Source organism: Erinaceus europaeus, chromosome 7, assembly GCF_950295315.1.
Source record: "Erinaceus europaeus chromosome 7, mEriEur2.1, whole genome shotgun sequence".
In the NCBI taxonomy this organism is placed as follows: domain Eukaryota; kingdom Metazoa; phylum Chordata; class Mammalia; order Eulipotyphla; family Erinaceidae; genus Erinaceus; species Erinaceus europaeus.
Genome location: NC_080168.1, coordinates 113,756,338 through 113,775,677, shown reverse-complemented (window position 1 = coordinate 113,775,677; position 19,340 = coordinate 113,756,338). Strand labels below are relative to the sequence as shown.

Here is a 19,340-nt window from a genome sequence, read left to right as displayed (position 1 = left end):
CTTGAGAGCCATCTAATCCAGTCCTCACACAGCAGGAATGACCCACTAGCAAACTGCTGAGAACTGGTTTCCATGAAGCACAGACCAATCCTAGGAGAACAACACAATCAGAAATGCCCAAGCCCCAATTTGGGATATCTGGCAATCTTAATCACTAAATGTATTTTAATTTAATACGTCAAATTGCCCACATTAGTTTTTAAAAAGTCAATGGACTTAATTTCTTAGTTTCCAAGTTTTCAGATTTTTTTTTTCAAACCAAAACAAATCAGACCATGCTGCAGGGTTGATTTTAATGAACACAAAAAATCTCTGTATAAAACCATTTAAACTTTATCAAATGCTTTAAAAACACACACAGAGATCCAAATCTAATACATAATATTGGAACATTATGCTTCTTCATCTCAAGACAACATGTAAAGGGATTTCTGGATAAAACTTTACATGTGAAAAAAGAGGATCACTGATCTTACACACGTCACACACACACATATACCATTAAAAAAAAAAAAGCAAAAATATGAGTGTGACTGAGAATGGAATGAATGTCTTGTAAAGCTTATATAAGAGAATACCACATGAGGGCAGGGGAAACTAGCACAGGAATTACATAACAGACTTTCAAACCTGAGGCTCAGAAGTCCCAGGTTCGATTCCTGGTATTACCATAAGCTAGAGCTGAATAGTACTCTGGTTAAAAAACAAACAAAACAAACAAAAAAAAGCCAAACAAACATGAAGACAGGAAGAAAAAAAGAGCAGCTACATGGGTTAAAAAAAATCGTTGAATACCAAGAGAAGATGCAGAGAGTGGAATCAAATAGCAGGGGTTAGCCTAACTCATCAACAGTTTGAGAAGGTCCTAAGAATAGTGACTTTTAGGTAATACTGCCAAATGCTAGCTTTTCACCACAACTTTATATTCTACAAACTTGTCACTGATGATGCTTAAAAACCATCTATACTCTCATTTCTTGATTTATCAATATTTAGATGTGGTTTATCCCTACCAGTGGTTGATTTTTCAGTTCTCACTCAGAAGAACCACAGTAAGAAAAGATGGCGAGTACAAAGCTGGCAGTAATGGACAGTGGCTAAAAGAACCAGCTTGCCTGGGTTTTGAGTTCAGCATCATTATCTCTTAGCTGCCTGTTAGCAAGCTCCTAGGCCACTATATGTCTCCATTTTCCTACCTTCAATTAGGGATCATTATTTATCATACTGCCTGGGCTTAAGAAAATATTCCGGGGAGCTGGGTGGTAGTGCAGCGAGTTAAGCACACAAGGAGCAAAGAGCAAGGGCCAGCATAAGGATCTGGGTTCAAACCCCCAGCTTCCCACCTGCAGGGGGGTCACTTTGCAAGCAATGAAGCAGGTCTGCATTTCCTCCTCCCTTCTGTCTCCCCCTTCTCTCTGATCTCTCTGTCCTATCCAACAACAACAGCTATAACAACAATAACTACAACAAGGGCAACAAAATGGGAAAAATGGCCTCCAGGAGCAGTGGATTCATAGTGTAGGCACCGAGCCCCAGCCATAACCCTGGAGGAAAAAAAAAAAAAAAAAAAGCTCAACATGTTAGCTAAAATTATTATTAGTCATAATCTTACAGGGTAACCAAAAGAAAATTTCTACTCGATCTCTGTATTTCTCCTCTTTGACAAGGTTTTCGGTGCCAAATTATGGCAAAAAGCCAGTACAGTCAATGCAAAAAAGAATAAGGATTCACTCTGAGGAATATAGATGTTCAGTTTCGTATTAGGAAAAAAGATTACATGGCTCCATATCACAAGATTTAACAGTATCTGATTAAATATCACACAATTCTCATAATCATTATGTCCAACATACACCCTAAATATGGAATTTCTATTGATATTTGACAACAACAGGGTCTGGCAATTTTAACAAATGACTGAAGTAATGTAGGTTAGGCAGTAATCTGTGTGTGTCATAAGTGTATGCTTCAGTACAAATTGGCCTGGTTTCTGCCTCCATGGCCTGGACTCCCCCACATACAATGAGATGAGTCAGGTTCCTGTAGACCTTCAAATCTCCATTCATGACTCCCTTCCAGAAGGGTGGGGTATGTCCCCAAAAGGTGAAGGAAGCAGTAGCCACTGAGGATGGAATGCTCCACACCTACTTCAGTATGATATGATAGCTATCACTGGTTTCTGCTGTAAAGGGAGAGAGATAACAATTTTAAGTTACCTCTAAAACACATGAGAAAAAAAAAAATTTTAGAGGACAAAAATAGAGGGCAAAGGATAATATGCTTATTAATTTTCACAGAATACTTAGAATAAACATGCAGTATAAAACAAGTGACTCAACTTCCTTATCTGCCCATGGGATGTGGAAGAGAATGGCAGAGTCATCAGTTAACACTTTGTTTACCATGAGAATGGGACGAAGCAAACTAATGTAAAGGAACTTTCTCTAGTAATGTAGCTTTCTCTACCACAGATAAGGCAGTTCATGTTTTCTTTCACTTCTCAAAGACAAAGTATGAAAAGAGCTCTTGAAAGTCATAGAGACAGTGCTTGGCTTACTATTGTATTACCTTTCATTGTGTCCAGAATAAAACAGGCTTCTTCCTGAAAGTTCTGTATCATCTGAAAAAAGCAAGAGAATTTACTGATTATTAAAGACCAGTCTACTTTCATTTTGACTACATAGCCTTTTATTACATTTGATTTAAAGAAAAAATAATTTCAGGGTTTTTTTTTGCTCTTTTTCTTAAACTAAGCAGTGAGTCATGGAAGTGACTCAGCAGGTGGAGAGCATTTCTTACATGTTCAACCCCTAGAACTATAAATGGCGGAGCAGTGTCAGCCTCTACTGTGAAACAGACAACTCGAACATTGTAATATATATTTTTCTAGGTGACAGCTAAGACTTTAAGACTTTCTAAGAGATATACAGACACTGAAAGAACCATATGGGGGTGGGGGTAGATAGCATAATGGTTATGCAAAGATACTTTCTCGCCTGATGATCCAAAGTCCCAGGTTCAAATCCCTGCATCACCATAAACCAAAGCTAAGCAGTGCCCTGGTTAAAAAAAAAAAAAAAAAAAAAAAAAGGATAAAGCACTGGACTCTCAAGCATGGGGTCCTGAGTTTGATCCCCTCCCTGGCAGCACATGTACCAGAAGGATGTCTGGTTCTTTCTCTCTCTCCTTCTACCTTTTTAGTAAATAAATAAAGAAAAAAGAAAAAGAATGTGGGAGAGCTGACTTCTGGGTCTTCAACTTTTATATGTACTTTTCCCTAAAACTGCTTGAGAGCCTCCTCAGACTTCTTTTCTCACATTCCCTCCTCAATTTTCTTTTTATTTACTTTGTGAAATAAAGGCATGAGTTTCACCCTCCTGGAACCCTACCAGAATGCATCTGCTAAGTGTGTAAGGACCCAGAGTATAATGCGGAAAGTCATATAGTTTTTGAGTCTTTCCTTTCATCAGAATTAGTTACCTGATAATAACAAATTGTCAAATGATGGTTCAAAATATTTTTATAATATTACAATGTACCTTTTAGCAACTAACTCAAAGTTCAATTAAATACAGTGATGCTGTTAGTATAAGTAAAATCTATTAATTTGTTTGACAACTTATGTGAATTAGGTTCCAGATCACACACATCTAGAAGAAAATAAGGTGATGGGATGGATGTTGAACTCTCTCAGCAATCAATAAGTAGTATTTATCTACAGATGAATGGAGGGTTGAAGGTATGGAATTGAAATCTTCTTCATCTCATTAGCAGATTACCTAAAGACATGATTTTATGAGAGAGAGAGAGAGAGAGAGAGAGAGAGACAGGTGAGCGTCATTCCAAACTGGCACATAGTGGTGCTGAGGCTAAACTGGAAGCTCCTGTAGGAAATCCCTGTGCTCTAACACTGAGATGTTTTCCCAGCCTCTCATTCTTTAAAAAATAATAATGAATAGTATTTATTGAATAGAAAAAAGAGTAATCGAGGTGGTCTGGGAGGTAGCACAGTAGATAAAGCACTGTACTTTGAAGCATGAGGTCCTGAGTTTGATGTCTGGTTCTTTCTCTTTCTTCCTATATGTCTCACTAATAAGTAAATAAAATCTTAAAAAAAAAAAAAAAAGGAAAAGAAAGAAAGAAAAAGAGAAATTGAGAGGAAAGAAAAGGGAGGGGAGGGGAGAAAAGGGGAGGGGAAAGGAAAGGGGAAGAGGAGGAGGAGGAGTAGAGAGAATAGCATCTGCAGCATCTCTTTCACTGCTCATGAAGATTTCCTCCTGCAGGTTCAAGCCCCTGATCTCCTGTTCATTGCAACATGTGCATTCAGTCAGGTGTACCACAGCCCAACCCCCCTCTTTTCTTTTTTATGAGTGAGATAGAGATGGGTGGAGAGAGAGAGAGAGAGAGTGGGGAGAGATAGAGGGAGAGAGGAGAGAGAGAGATGGGGGTGGGGAGAACAAAGCAGCTCTTCATGATCATTGAGGTTCTACTCCTAATGTCTTTGGTGATAATGTCATATGGTGCCAGAGATTGAACCCAGTGCCTCATGTATGCAAGGCAGGTACTCAGCTACTGAGACAGCTCCCAGGACCTCTCAAATATTTTCCCTTTTCTTTTTAGATTTATTTATTATAGTCTAGTGCACAAGCCACGGTGCTATCTCCCTAGTCTCAAAACCAAGTTTTGAAATTGTTTCATTCATTTTCATGAGAGAGAAACATAAACCAAACCATTCAGTTCAGGTATATGGGGACAAAGTATTGAGCCTGAAACCTTTGGGGCCTCAGGCCTGAGAGTCTGGTGCATAGCTCTGCGCTCTCTCCCCGCCTGCAACTTTTTCTTTGCTTCTTTCTCCTCCTTTTCTTCCTTCCTTCCTTCCTTCTTTTCTTTCCCTCCCTTCCTTCCTCTTTTTTTTCTTCCTTTCTCTCTTTCTTTCTTTCTTTCTTTCTTTCTTTCATTCTTTCTTTCTTTCTTTCCTACCAAACTACTTCTCAGCCCTGGCTTATGGTGGTGAGAGGTGTAGGTGACAGAACCTGCAGCACCAGATCCGCAGGCATGAGACTCTGCTGCATAACCATTATGCTATCTCCCCTACCCAGTCAACAAAATTAAAAAACCCAAAACTCCTCTGACAACAACATCATCATCATTGTCATCATCATCATCTAGTCAGAGAACTATTTAACACTGGTTTATGGTGGTTCCAGGGATTTGAACCTCAGGCATGTGAGCCTGGTGCTTGTCACTATGCTATATCCTTATTTTTGTTTCAAAGAAATACAGTAGGGTTAATTATTAAAAGATTAAGTATCAAAGTAGATAGATAATGGTAGGATAAAATTCTTTGAAGTAAATGGAAGTATACATTTAAATAAACAAGAATGATATAAAAATTCTGTTAAAGCAAAGTATATCTGGGGGCTGAGAAACAGCTCACCCAGTAGAATATATTCTGTCATACTCAAGCACCTTCCCTATCTCTCTCTCCTTGCCCCCCGCCCTACCATCAGAGCTATCACTACAGCTCAGTGCCCACAAAACAAATCCAACACTCCTGGCAGTCACTTTTTCCTTCTTCCTTCTTTTATTTCATAGGACAGAGAGAAACTGAAAGGGGTGGAAGAGGTACAAAGAAAGAGACACTTGCAGCACTGCTTCACCTCTTGTGGAAGCTTCCCTGTGCAGGTGGAGACTAGGGGCTTGAACCTGTATCCTTGTACACTGTAAAGTGTGCATTTAACCAGGTGAGCTACTGCTCAACCTGTCTCACTTTATAGCCAAGGGGGAAACACAAGAGTATACCTAGAGAAGTGGAATTATGTGGGCATGAAGCTCCAGAGAAGCACTAGCAAGGGGGGAGGGAGAGAAGAGGGGAGGAGAGAAAGAAAGGAAAGGAGGGAGCTGATAAAAGAAAATCCAGGTCAGGCCGAGTGGTGGCTCACTGGGCTAAGTGCACATAGTGCTTCAAAGTACAAGAATCTGGGTTCAAGTCCCTGTACTCCACCTGCAGAGGGGTCACTTCATAGGTGGTAAAACAAGTCTGCAGGTTTCTGTCTTTCTCTCTCCCTCCCTGTCTCAATTTCTCTCTGTCCTATCCAATAAAATGGAAAAAGCAGCCACCAGGAGCAGTAGATTCGTAGTGCAGACACTGAGCCCCACTGATAACCCTGGAGACCAAAAAAAAAAAAAAAAAATCAGGTCAGTCAGCAAGAAATCCACCTATGGAAGGTGCCTGCTTTGCTTTAAGTATAAGCTAGATTTAAGCCCCTGGTACACCACATGGAACCATTTTAAGACTAGAGAAACCTTTGGTGCTGTGGTATGTCTCCTTCTCTTTCTTATCTGAAAAAATTGGCCTTGAGTAGTGAAGCTTTGGGGGGGGGGGGAGAGGAGACAGCATATTCATATATTTAATTTATTTTTAAATTTTATTTATGTATTGGATAGAGACAGGGAATTTGAGAGGAAAGGGGGAGATAGAGATATCTTCAGCACTACTTCATCACTGAAGAAGCTTCCAACCTGCAGTTGGGGGTCAGGGGTTTGAAGACAGATCCTTGCTCACCTGGGCAGAGCATCTACTTTGTTATGTGTATGACCCAAGTTTGAGCCTGGCCCCCATCACTCTAGAGGAAGCTTCAGTGCTATAGCATCATCTCTCCTTCTGTCTACTGCTTTCTATCTGAAAAGTCTGGCCTGGAGCAGAAAAGTACTAGCCACAGTAAACTACTAGAAAAAAAGAAAAAGATGTTGATGGTTGCATATGGGAGGTGATTCAGTGTATAAAGCACAGGCTTGCATGAGTAAGGTCCCATGTTTGAACCCAGAAATGCATATGTCAGAGTGAGGCTCTGATTCTTTGTTTCATTAATAAAAAAAAGATGTCCTCCCACAAATAAAAGAGGTGATGGTGATATTAGATCATTCATGTATTTACATCACAGGGAATACAGTTATAATAGTAATGTGACCATTTCATTTAAAAATACCATTTAATATTCCCAGAAATGATTCTTGTAATTATTTAAACTTAATCTCAAATTTTAAGTCAATTAAAAATGTACAAGGAGGGGAGTCAGGTGGTAGTGCAACGGGTTAAGCTCAGGTGGTGCAAAGCGCAAGAACTGGCGTAAGGATCCAGATTCGAGATCCCAGCTCCCCACCTGCAGGGGAGTCGCTTCACAGGCGGTGAAGCAGGTCTGCAGGTGTCTGTCTTTCTCTCCACGTCTCTGTCTTCCCCTCCTCTCTCCATTTCTCTCTGTCCTATCCAACAACGATGACATGAATAACAACAACAATAACTACAACAATAAAAAAAACAACAAGGGCAACAAAAGGGAATAAATATTAAAAAAAAGATTTAAAAAAATGTACAAAGAGATGCATGGCTTGTAAACATTTTTTAGGGGCAAAATGTCTTTAGGAAATAAACAAGCAAAAGCATTTGAAAACCCCTGATATAGGAAGCAGTAGAACTGCTCTTATCAGGGGCCAGGTGGTAGCGCAGCAGGTTAAGCGCACATGGCACAAAGAGCAAGGACTGGCTGAAGGATCCTGGTCCAAGCCCCAGAGTCCCCACCTGAAGGGGGTCACCTCACAAGTGGTGAAATAGGTCTGCGGGTATCTATCTTTCTCTCCCCCTGCTGTCTTCCAGTCCTCTCTCGATTTCTCTCTGTCCTATCCAACAACAATGACAACAGTAAGAACAATAACAGTAACAACAACAATAAACAACAAGGGCAACAAAAGGGGATAAAAATAAGTCTCCAGGAGCAGTAGATTTGTAGTACAGGCACTGAGCCCTGCAATAACCCTGGAGGAAAAAAAAAATAAAATAAAATAAAATAGTAAAAAAAAAACAAACTGCTCTTATCCTTGTTTTATGCCCTAAAAAACGGTCACCTGATGATTTGACTGGACTGAACATATACCTCATCACTAATGAGCACATGGATTCCTGTCGGCCCCTGCTTGTAGATCTGGCTGATCTGGCGAGGGGAAATACTGAAAAGCTGTGCAATTTTTTCTGTCAGTTCAACAGCTGTCAGTTCTTCCAGATAGATGGCATGATACACTGGAAAAGAGAGAAAGTAAAGACAGTCATTACAAAGTTTCCTTGCTCTTAATATTAATCGAATCACTAGAAATGTGCATTTTTCTGAAGTACTCTGTCAGACTGAGTTCAAATCCTGACATAGTTATTTGATAGCTAGGTAACCCAGGGCAAGTTAACTCAACATTCCTAAGTCTCACACCCCTCGTCTACATGTTTGTGACGATCAAAAAGGAGATCACAGCTATAAAAAATCAGAGCACATGGCAGTACTGAGGAGGCCCAGCATCTATTAGGAACTTCATAGACATTAGCAATTATCATTACTCTTAGCAAATGCTGAACCCGCTGTTTGCTACATTCCCATCACACATGCTCGTAAGTCATCTCTTAACCTACTTCATCACTGGCCTGTCCAGAAAAACCTACCGAAGAAAGTACCATTTGACTCGCCATCCTCATGCTTCTGCTGCTGCTGCTGCTGCTGTTGCTGCTGTTCCCTCAGCTGCAAAGACTCCTGACAAACATAAATGGTCAACCTTGGGCGCACCATCCTAAGAAGGGAAAAAAGACTGCTAGTCTCACATTTCTCCCTGTAAGGTAACTTCAAGGGTGAATCTATGCATTTAATGCTAGTACTGTAGAGGAAGGACTGAAAACTGGAAGCACCTGGGCCAGAGAAGTCCATCAGTTACATTTTATTAGTTCTCTACTGGTGTGTATATGAGTGTTTTAACTGAACTCCTTCCAACAGAAGGCATCTCATAAACCTCTGAATCTTTGCATTTTCTTGTAAAGTCAGATCTGGCAATCCGAGGCCCTCATTCTTTTAAGAGAACAATACACTAGTTATTCTCCTCACATGATATACACATTCTTCAGCAAACCCCACCCTTGACTAACACATGCTCATATTTGGCTACTGAAGCCACTGGAGTTTGTAACCTTTGGGTAAAGGTTAGAAAGATCCAAAATGTGTAAGAGTGCCAGTTCCCAAATGTACCTTTTACTTAAAAGTGACAATACAGTGAACTAGAGAACCTTATTTTCCTTACTACATTCTCCTGTGTAGCTTAAGCCCTCTTTCTGTTCATTAATATATATATATATGTATATATATACATATATATATACATATATATATATATAATTTATTTTTTTTGTATAGAGACAGAGAAAAAATGAGAGGGATAGGGGAGAGAGAGGGAGAAAAAGATGCACATCTGCCAGACTGATTCACTGCTCGTGAAGCTTCCCCTTTGCAGATGGAGACCAGGGGCTTGAACCTGGTTCCTTCTGCTCTGTAACATGCATGTTCTACTGACTGCACCCTGCCCGGTTCCCCACTTCTGGGTTTTTTTTTTTTTTTACTTTTTTTTACTTTTTTGCCATCAGGGCTTTTGCTGGGGCCTGGTACCAGGATGGCTCCACCATTTTAAGAGGCCATTCCCCCCCCCCCTTTTTTAAAAGAAGGTAAGAGAGAGAGAGAGAGAGAGAAGAGACACCTGCCACACAGTTCTACTGTCAGTGAAGCTTCTTCCTTTCTGCATGTGGAGAACAGGGACCTGAACTTTACTCCTTGTGTACATGTGTTCCACAGGTGAGCCAACACCTGGCCCTTCTATTCTTATTTTTTAGAGATAATTACCTCTTGATATGATCATATTACACTTATCTTTTCTACACACTTGAAAAAAATGTAGCCCCCACACCTATGGACATCTAATCTTTGACAAAGGGGCCCAGACTATTAAATGGGGAAAGCAGAGTCTCTTTAACAAATGGTGTTGGAAACAATGGGTTGAAACATGCAGAAGAATTAAACTGAACCACTGTATTTCACCAAATACAAAAGTAAATTCCAAGTGGATCAAGGACTTGGATGTTAGACCAGAAACTATCAGATACTTAGAGGAAAATATTGGCAGAACTCTTTTCCGCATACATTTTAAAGACATCTTCAATGAAATGAATCCAATTACAAAGAAGACTAAGGCAAGTATAAACCTATGGGACTAAATTAAAAAGTAAATTTAAATTTAAAAAATTAAATCAAATTAAAAAGCTTCTTCATAGCAAAAGAAACCACTACCCAAACCAAGAGACCCCTCACAGAATGGGAGAAGATCTTTACATGCCATACATCAAACAAGAGTTTAATAACCAACATATATAAAGAGCTTGCCAGACTCAACAATAAGACAACAAATAACCCCATCCAAAAATGGGGGGAGGACATGGACAGAATATTCATCACAGAAGAGATCCAAAAAGCTGAGAAACACATGAAAAAACGCTCCAAGTCTCTGATTGTCAGAGAAATGCAAATCAAGACAACAATGAGATACCACTTCACTCCTGTGAGAATGTCAGACATCAGGAAAGGTAACAGCAGCAAATGCTGGAGAGGGGGTGGGGTCAAAGGAACCCTCCTACACTGCTGGTGGGAATGTCAATTGGTCCAACCTCTGTGGAGAACAGTCTGGAGAACTCTCAGAAGGCTAGAAATGGACCTACCCTATGACCCTGCAATTCCTCTCCTGGGGATATATCCTAAGGAACCCAACACATCCATCCAAAAAGATCTGTGTACACATATGTTCTTGGCAGCACAATTTGTAATAGCCAAAACCTGGAAGTAACCCAGGTGTCCAACAACAGATGAGTGGCTGAGCAAGTTGTGGTATATATACACAATGGACTACTACTCAGCTGTAAAAATGGTGACTTCACCGTTTTTAGCCGATCTTGGATGGACCTTGAAAAATTCATGCTAAGTGAAATAAGTCAGAAACAGAAGGATGAATATGGGATGATCTCACTCTCAGGCAGTAGTTGAAAAACAAGATCAGAAAAGAAAACACAAGTAGAACCTGAAATGGAATTGGCATATCTCACCAAAGTAAAAGACTCTGGGGTGGGTGGGTGGGGAGAATACATGTCCAAGAAGGATGACAGAGGACCTGGTGGGGGTTGTATTGTTAAATGGGAAACTGGGGAATGTGATGCATGTACAAACTATTGTATTTACTGTTGAATGTAAAACATTAATTTCCCAATAAAGAAATTTTTTTTAAAAAGTAAGATTGGGGGGCGGGGCAGTAGTGTACTGGGTTAAGTGCACATAGTATGATGGGCATAGGAAGGGTAAGGACCAATGCAAGGATCCAGTTCCCCACCTATGGGTGGGTTACTTTGCAAGTGGTGAAGCAGGTCTGCAGGTATCTATCTTTTACTCCCTCTCTCTAACTTCCCCTCCTTTCTCAATTTCTCTGTCCTATCCAACAACAACAACAATGGGAAAAAGATGGCCTCCAGGAGCAGTGGATTCATAGTGCAGGCACTAAGCCCCAGCAATAACTCTGGAGGCAAAAAAAAAAAAAAAACCTCACCATGTTCTTTAAAATGTTTCAATATAACTAATTTGATTCATTATCTTGTGATGTACACAAGTAGGGAGACTAACCCTGGGATTTCAGACTCAGGCACTAAATTCTTTTGCATAACCATTATGCTATCTCTACTACCCATTCATTATTGTAACTTTCTATTGGGAGAGAGACAAGAATATTGTTGCCCCATCTAATGATGCTCAAACCCAGGTTTCCATATTCAAGGAGTGTGTTCTTCCACTATGCTGCCAATATTTCATTATTTAGTCATTGATTTGTTTCTATGACATTTTGTGGTTTTACCCACAATATTATTACTGCCTATTTGAATCTGGAAATCACAAATAAATAGGGACTATAAATTATTGTGCATTACAAATAATATTTGTGAACAAACATTTAGTAATTCCTGCCCTTTTTCGTTTGTTTGTTTGTTTTGAGAGAGAGAGAGACACTACAGCATGGGGGCTTTCTCCAATGCAGTGGAGGCCTGGGCTTCAACCTGGGTTTCACACATGACAAAGCAGTACATTATCTAAGCGAGTTATTTCACCAGCCCTTTCTATTCACATTTAAGAATGACCTCGGGAGTTGGGCAGTAGCGCAAGGACAAGCGTAAGGATCCCAGTTCAAGCCCCCGGCTCCCCACCTGCAGGGGAGTCGCTTCACAGGCGGTGAAGCAGGTCTGGGTCTGCAGGTGTCTGCCTTTCTCTCCCCCTCTCTGTCTTCCCCTCCTCTCTCCATTTCTCTCTGTCCTATCTAACAACAACAGCATCAATAACAACACAATAATAACTACAACAAGAAAAAGACAACAAGGGCAACAACAGGGAAAATAAATAAATAAAATAAAATAAAAATGACCCCTTCTTTAGGTAAAACTGACTCAGAGTCTTCGTACCTGCTGAGTTTTCTTCCCAAAGTGTGCGTCCCTCACACAACCCATTGGCTTTCATCCTTCTCATAACTCAATCTAAAAATCCCCTATAGAGATCATTTGGTCTCATTGTGGGTACTGAATAGGCTACAATATTGCTTTTTATTTATTTATTGTTTGTGTGTTTTTCTTGAAAGCATCTATCATTATTCAAAATACTTGTTTATGTTTTTTTCTTCCCACTAGAAAGTAAACCTCATGATGTATATACCCAGCATCTATCATAGTACTTATTACTTCATAATAGGACTAACAGATATATTTATATATATAATGGTTTGTTTTCATGAGAGTGTGATAGTGGAACACCACTCAGTGCAGGCATTATGCAGTGACAGGGAGTGAACCTAGGACTTCTTACTTGCAAACTGGTTTGCTATTGCTGTGCTGTGTTGCTGGCCTGACAAGGAACATTTACTAAATGAAAAAAAACTACCTGAAAATTAGAAATAGAACATCACAGGGAATTCCTTAAATCAAGTATTAGGAAAGTCTTTTCCATCTTTGCTTATCTAATACTGATATTAAAAAAGAATATTTTGACAAGGCATATTTAGTTGTGCAAAGAATACAGTGAAGAGTTACCAAATCCAAATCTATCTGAAATCCAATCTCTCTGATATTTTGACGCTAATTACATACCGCCCTTTCAATGCATTAAAAAGTCTGATTCCATCTGCAGGGCCGCAGATCTGGATCACATCATCTCTAGTTAGTTTCAATAAATCTGCTCCTGGAATTAATATAAGAAAACGGTGATAAAGGCAAATATCCTCTTTGTTCATGGTTATTAAAATAGACACTACTACAAAGACATTTTGTTACTGGTACATTACAGCCTATAATCTTCTGAATGGTATATACAACCCTCCGTGACCTGGAACCTGCTTCTTCTCCCACCTCAGATGCCACCCAATCAACTACTTCACTTAGTCACGTGCTGTCACCAAACTGATTAAGTCTAATGAGCAGGTTGTTTCTCCTGTCACATTTCTTCCACCATCTGACTCTTCATCCTTCAAGACTCAGCTTACATATTTCCTAATCACAAACCTTTTCTCAAGTGCATTATTTTGTACACCGTTTATATACTGCATCAAAACCTTTTATTTACTTTTGGAAGGGCTTTAATATTTATTTTGAATCTTATTTTACTAGAAGATGAATAATTAGGAAGTATGCCTTTTCTGTTTGTGTATTCCTATCACATGTGGTCCACAGAAATTGCTAAATTACAAGATGAACATGTAAAAAGAAGTTAATACAGTGACATCAAGGGAAATTTCCAAAATATTTGCAAATGTTTTTTACTAAGTGGAGTATACATTTTTAAAGTGTTCTACAAAACACATATTTTAAAATCAAAGTGAATATAAGTATTCTTCCTTGTTAACTATTTCATAGTAGAGTTGAAGCTGATAGTGGAAAGGGGTTCTATGTAATTCATTTTAACAAGAAAAAAATGCACTCAGACCATATAGAGAGAGAGACAAAGAGAGAGAGAAAGAGATGATGCTATAGAATTTAAAGGAATATTCCATGCTGGGGGAAACAAAAGGACAAGCAAATTTAACCTGAGAAGTTTGTAAACAGCCTTGTAAATGTAGAGAAACGATTTCGATGCAACCACTGCTGAGCTTCCTGAGGTGTAGTCGTTGGCAAGAGGTTCTGAAAGAGAGAAAGGATTTTTTTAGTATTTAAAAATACTTGTTATGTGGCTGGGTCATGATGCAACAGGTTGAGTGCACATGTTCCAATGTACAAGGATCCCGGTTCAAGCACCTGGTCCCCACCTGTAGGGGGGTGAGAGGTGGGGGCGGGGGAGCAGTACTGCAAGTGTCTCTTTTAGTCTATCCCTCTCTATCTGCCCCATCTCTCTCAACTTCTTTCTGTTTTCAATAAAAACAGAGCTAGAAGGAACTTTTAAAAAGTTTATTAAAAAATGTATGTTACACCATTAGTTAACACATAGCTAAGCATACCCATATTCAGACAAACGCAATTTGCTTAAAAGATGTTTATACTATATTAGTCTTCTTTTCCTAAGCAAGATACCCACAGAATCCCATCCTTGCCTTCTCCACTAGGCTTTCAGTTCTTTATAAATTCAAGTACCTTCCATGACTTATTTCATACCTCTAGTTCTTAGCATAGTATCTGACTGGTTCATAGTCAAAATTTATCAAGTGTTTCCTTAATGAATTAGTGAATAATACTCCCTAAAAGAGAAATTTCCATTGAACTGCAGTCCTCAAACTATATACCTACCAGAGGGAGATGAGAAACCCAGGGAGTCAGGCGGTAGCACAGCGGGTTAAGCCCACATGGCCCTTAAAGCCCAAGGACCGGCGTAAGGATCCTGGTTTGAGCCCTGGCTCCCCACCTGCAGGGGAGTTGCTTCACAGGCAGTGAAGCAGATCTGCAGGTGTCTATCTTTCTCTCCCCCTCTCTGTCTTTCCCTTCTCTCTCCATTTCTTTTTATCCTATCCAACAACGATGACATCAATAACAAAAATAATAGCTACAACAATAAAACAAGGGCAACAAGAGGGAATAAATAAATAAAAAATTTTTTTAAAAAGAGAGAGAAATTGTACCCAAGTATCAACAATTGTACTGCAAACCATTATATCACCAATAAAGTAGTTTTGGGAAAATATATATCATCATTACAAATAACTGGTATTTAACTTTAGACTTACATCTGTGACTGGAGGGGGCGGCTCTGGTTGGTGGTTTGGAGAACCATTTCTAAAGAAACATTTAAAATGAAAGGATGAGTCTATGATACACAGAGGATTCATAATAATGAACCTGAAAAAAAGCTTTGCTATCCTCATAATACATCTTAAGCTAGAGATTTAATTAAATCTGTTCTCATTCATAAAACAGTCGTACTCTTAGACCTGATACTTCTATTAATGGTCAACTGTAAAGACTTTACTGGGCTAGTAGGTAGCTCATCTAGTAGAGCATGCACCTTACCAAGTATGAAGCCCCAAGTTTGAGTCTCAGCACCAGTTGGGAGCATTACAGGACAGCACTAGGGAGCTCTACAGACAATGGAGCAGTGCTGTTCTGTCTCTTGCTCTCTGTCTCTCCTTTTCCTTCTAAAGAATGAAAAAAGGATTTTATTTGGGAAGGAAAATTAATTATATTACTTAAAACACTTTTTGTCACAGAGGAAATTAAAGACCATAATTTCAATAAGTTGGGACTCATCAGGTAAAATATAGCATAAGGAACATAAGCAATTTATTAAACTATAAATTAAAAATATCAAAATGTAAAAGTAATCAAGGGCCAGGGGTTCAGATGCTCTCTCTGAGTGGGCGAGCTTAGGACTTGTATGTGTGGACTCTAAGGTCAATCTCCAGGACAACATAAAATGGCAGAGAAATACTGAATTTTCTCCTTGCAACAAAGAAAAAAATCATAATCAGTATATTGCTGCTATATCAGACATACAAATACATAAGCATATACAAGAAAACTATTACAAGAAAATATATGCAATGTGATCATGCACTTTTACTTATTTATTTACTTTTATTACTTGTCTATTAATTTTTGTCAGAGCACTGCTCAGCTCTAGCTTATAGTAGTACTAGCCTGGAATTGAACCTTTCACCACAGAGACTTAAGCACAAAAACTGCTTGCAGGGAGCTACGAGCAGCAGATCGCTTTCTCTCCTCTCCTCTCCTCTCCTCTCCCGGATCAACTAGGAATACCAAAGGAGACTACCCGGACCGAAACAAGACAGGACTAGAATGACCACAGGAACCCAGTAAATCACCCGTGAGTACAAACATGCGTGGCTGGTGACAGAGAGGAGAGAGGGGCCTAAGGAGAGATTAAGTGACTGCTAACAGTTCAACAGTTTATCAGTGGAGACACCACCTCCAGTCTGCTCCACCAACAAGGGGACAGCTGAAGGGAGGAAAGGACTCCCCAGAGACTCACCAAGTGCAACTCTGAGTCTCCATTGCTACTACCCTCAGAATCTGGAGCAGCAGCAGGGAGGGACACCAGGGGACAGAGATCTAACCGGGAAACTCAGGAGACCTATACCTCGGTGGCATACCTGAGGGGCTGTGAAAGTCTCTTTGCATAACCACTGGATTATCTCTGCCACACCCTGCTTTATCTCTTGGTCAGGAGTCAGTGATTAAGCTAAGAAGCCTATTGATAGTTTAAAAGCCCTCAGGCTCCCATAGCCTACAGGGAAGAAAAAAGAAGAGGCTTTTACACCACTGAGCTCCAACTCAGGGATTGAAAAAACTGTTAACATATATAAAATGGTTAAAACAACAAGAAAAAATATTGGAGACTCGAACCAGGACAAGAGTCCAGCTAAAACTCCTCCAGAGGGTGAAGCACAAAACAATGAGTTCAACATCCAAACATTAGCTAAGGAAATAATAATAGGAGTGAGTAAAGAATTTGAAAAAATTGTAATCAGAAATGCAGGAACAACAAATGAGAAAATGGAAGAAAATTCTAATTATCTCATGGTTATTAGAGAGCTGAAAGCTGAAATCGCTGAGCTAAGAAGGCAACTAGCTAAACAAGCTAAAACAGTATCAGAGCAGGGCAACAAAATAGATGAACTCCAGAAAGCAGTAGAGGGCAGAGAGAATAGAATCTATGAGGCTGAAAACAGAATTAGCAAGATTGAGGATGAATTAGAGACAACTAAAAAAGAAGTAAGAGATCTCAAAAAGAGATTAAGAGATGCTGAAAACAACAACTGAGTCCTATGGGATGACTTCAAAAGAAACAATATACGCATTATTGGCTTACCAGAGGAAGAAAGAGAAGGGGAGGAAGAAAGCATTCTCCAGGCCATAATAGCTGAAAATTTCTCTAGTCTAGACAACACCAAAGACATAAAGATTCAAGAAGCCCAGAGGGTCCCAAACAGAATTAACCCAGACCTAAAGACAACAAGACATGTCATACTTAGATTGGAAAGGAATAAGGATAAAGAAAGGATCCTCAAGGCTGCAAGAGAAAAACAAAGAGTCACCTACAAAGGAAAACCCATAAGATTAGCAGCAGACTTCTCCATACAAACACTACAGGCCAGAAGAGAATGGCAAGATATCTATCGAGTGCTCAATGAGAAAGGCTTTCAGCCAAGAATACTATATCCTGCTAGACTGTCATTCAGACTAGATGGAAGCATCAAAACCTTCTCAGACAAGCAACAGTTGAAGGAAGCAACCATCACCAAGCCTGCCCTGAAAGAAGTTCTGAAAGGTCTCCTATAAACAACCAGACCACCACAAATAGGACATATATCAAAACACTCTAAAACTCTACAAGAATGGCGTTAAAATATCTTCAATCTTTGATATCAATAAATGTCAATGGCCTGAATTCACCTATTAAAAGACACAGAGTAGGAAGATGGATCAGAAAACACAACCCAACAATATGTTGTCTACAGGAAACTCACCTAACTCAACAAGACAAACACAGACTTAAAGTGAAAGGATGGAAAACTATCATACAAGCCAATGGCCCACAAAAAAGGGCAGGAAAAGCTATTCTCATATCTGACATGATAGACTTTAAAATAGATAAGATTAAAAAAGATAGGAATGGACACTACTTAATGCTGAGAGGATCAGTCAATCAAGAGGACTTAACAATTATTAATATTTATGCACCCAATGAGAAGCCATCTAAATACATCAAACTTCTACTGAAAGAGCTACAGCAATATATTAAATGGACCTACCCTATGACCCTGCAATTCCCCTCCTGGGGATATATCCTAAGGAACCCAACACATCCATCCAAAAAGATCTGTATACACATATGTTCTTGGCAGCACAATTTGTAATAGCCAAAACTTGGAAGCAACCCAGGTGTCCAACAACAGATGAGTGGCTGAGCAAGTTGTGGTCTATATACACAATGGAATACTACTCAGCTGTAAAAAATGGTGACTTCACCGTTTTCAGCCGATCTTGGATGGACCTTGAAAAAATCATGTTGAGTGAAATAAGTCAGAAACTGAAGGATGAATATGGGATGATCTCACTCTCAGGCCGAAGTTGAAAAACAAGATTAGAAAAGAAAACACAAGTCAAACCTGAAATGGAATTGGAGTATTACACCAAAGTAAAAGACTCTGGGGTGGGTGGGTGGATGGGGAGAATACAGGTCCATGAAAAATGATGTATGAAATAGTGGAGGTTGTATTGTTAAATGGGAATCTGGGGAATGTTATGCATGTACAAACTATTGTATTTACTGTTGAATGTAAAGCATTAATTCCCCAATAAAGAAATAAATTATTTTAAAAAAATTGCTTGCATAACCATTATGATATGTTCCTGGCCCCAACCATGCATTTTTATAGTAGAAAACACAGTAACTACTTGCAAAGTAACTTCAGAAATTTTAGTGCTAAGAATGAGAGTTAGCACTATGGGTAGCACAACAGACTTTCATGTTTGAGGCACCAAAGGAACCAACTTTAATTCTCAGTACCAGAAGCTAGAGCTGAGTAACAGTAGCTCTGGTAAAAATAATAATAATAAAAAATTAAAATTGCTACTTAATCTGTGGACCAAGGGCTTTTTCCCTTACATTATTTTCCCTTACATTTCCTTTTGCTACAACTAAGCATACTCACTCTTTCCTTCTTTCTTTCATTCTTTCATTCTTCCTTCCTTCCTTTCTTTTTAGAGATCAAGGGAGAGGGAGGAAGAAAAAGTAGGAGAAGAACAGGGGAGGTAACAACGGTTATGCAAAAAGTTCTCATGCTTGAGGCTCCAAAGTCCCAGGTTCAATCCCTTGCACAACCATAATCCAGAACTGAACATTGCTCTGGAGGGAGGCTGGGGAGTGGGAGAACATCAAAGAGAAAAACTGAGAGAGACAGAGAAGATACCTGCAATATTGTTCCACCACTTGGAAAGCTTCCTTCCCTGCAGGTGGAGA

General features: G+C 39.4%; 1 protein-coding gene across 2 annotated transcripts in view; it reads right to left on the bottom strand.

The window, feature by feature from the left end:
* Positions 1-279: 279 nt before the first annotated feature.
* TFCP2 (transcription factor CP2) overlaps positions 280-19,340 on the bottom strand; it is a 51,529-nt gene continuing 32,468 nt past the window's right edge. For both annotated transcript variants that reach the window (XM_060195361.1, XM_060195362.1), the window contains 7 exons: positions 15,085-15,133; positions 13,957-14,050; positions 13,025-13,115; positions 8,483-8,607; positions 7,932-8,074; positions 2,569-2,620; positions 280-2,182 (listed from right to left, as the gene is read on the bottom strand). In XM_060195361.1, coding sequence (XP_060051344.1) covers positions 2,145-2,182; positions 2,569-2,620; positions 7,932-8,074; positions 8,483-8,607; positions 13,025-13,115; positions 13,957-14,050; positions 15,085-15,133 — 592 coding nt within the window. In that variant the 3' untranslated portion in view covers positions 280-2,144. The remainder of the gene's footprint in view (positions 2,183-2,568; positions 2,621-7,931; positions 8,075-8,482; positions 8,608-13,024; positions 13,116-13,956; positions 14,051-15,084; positions 15,134-19,340) is intronic.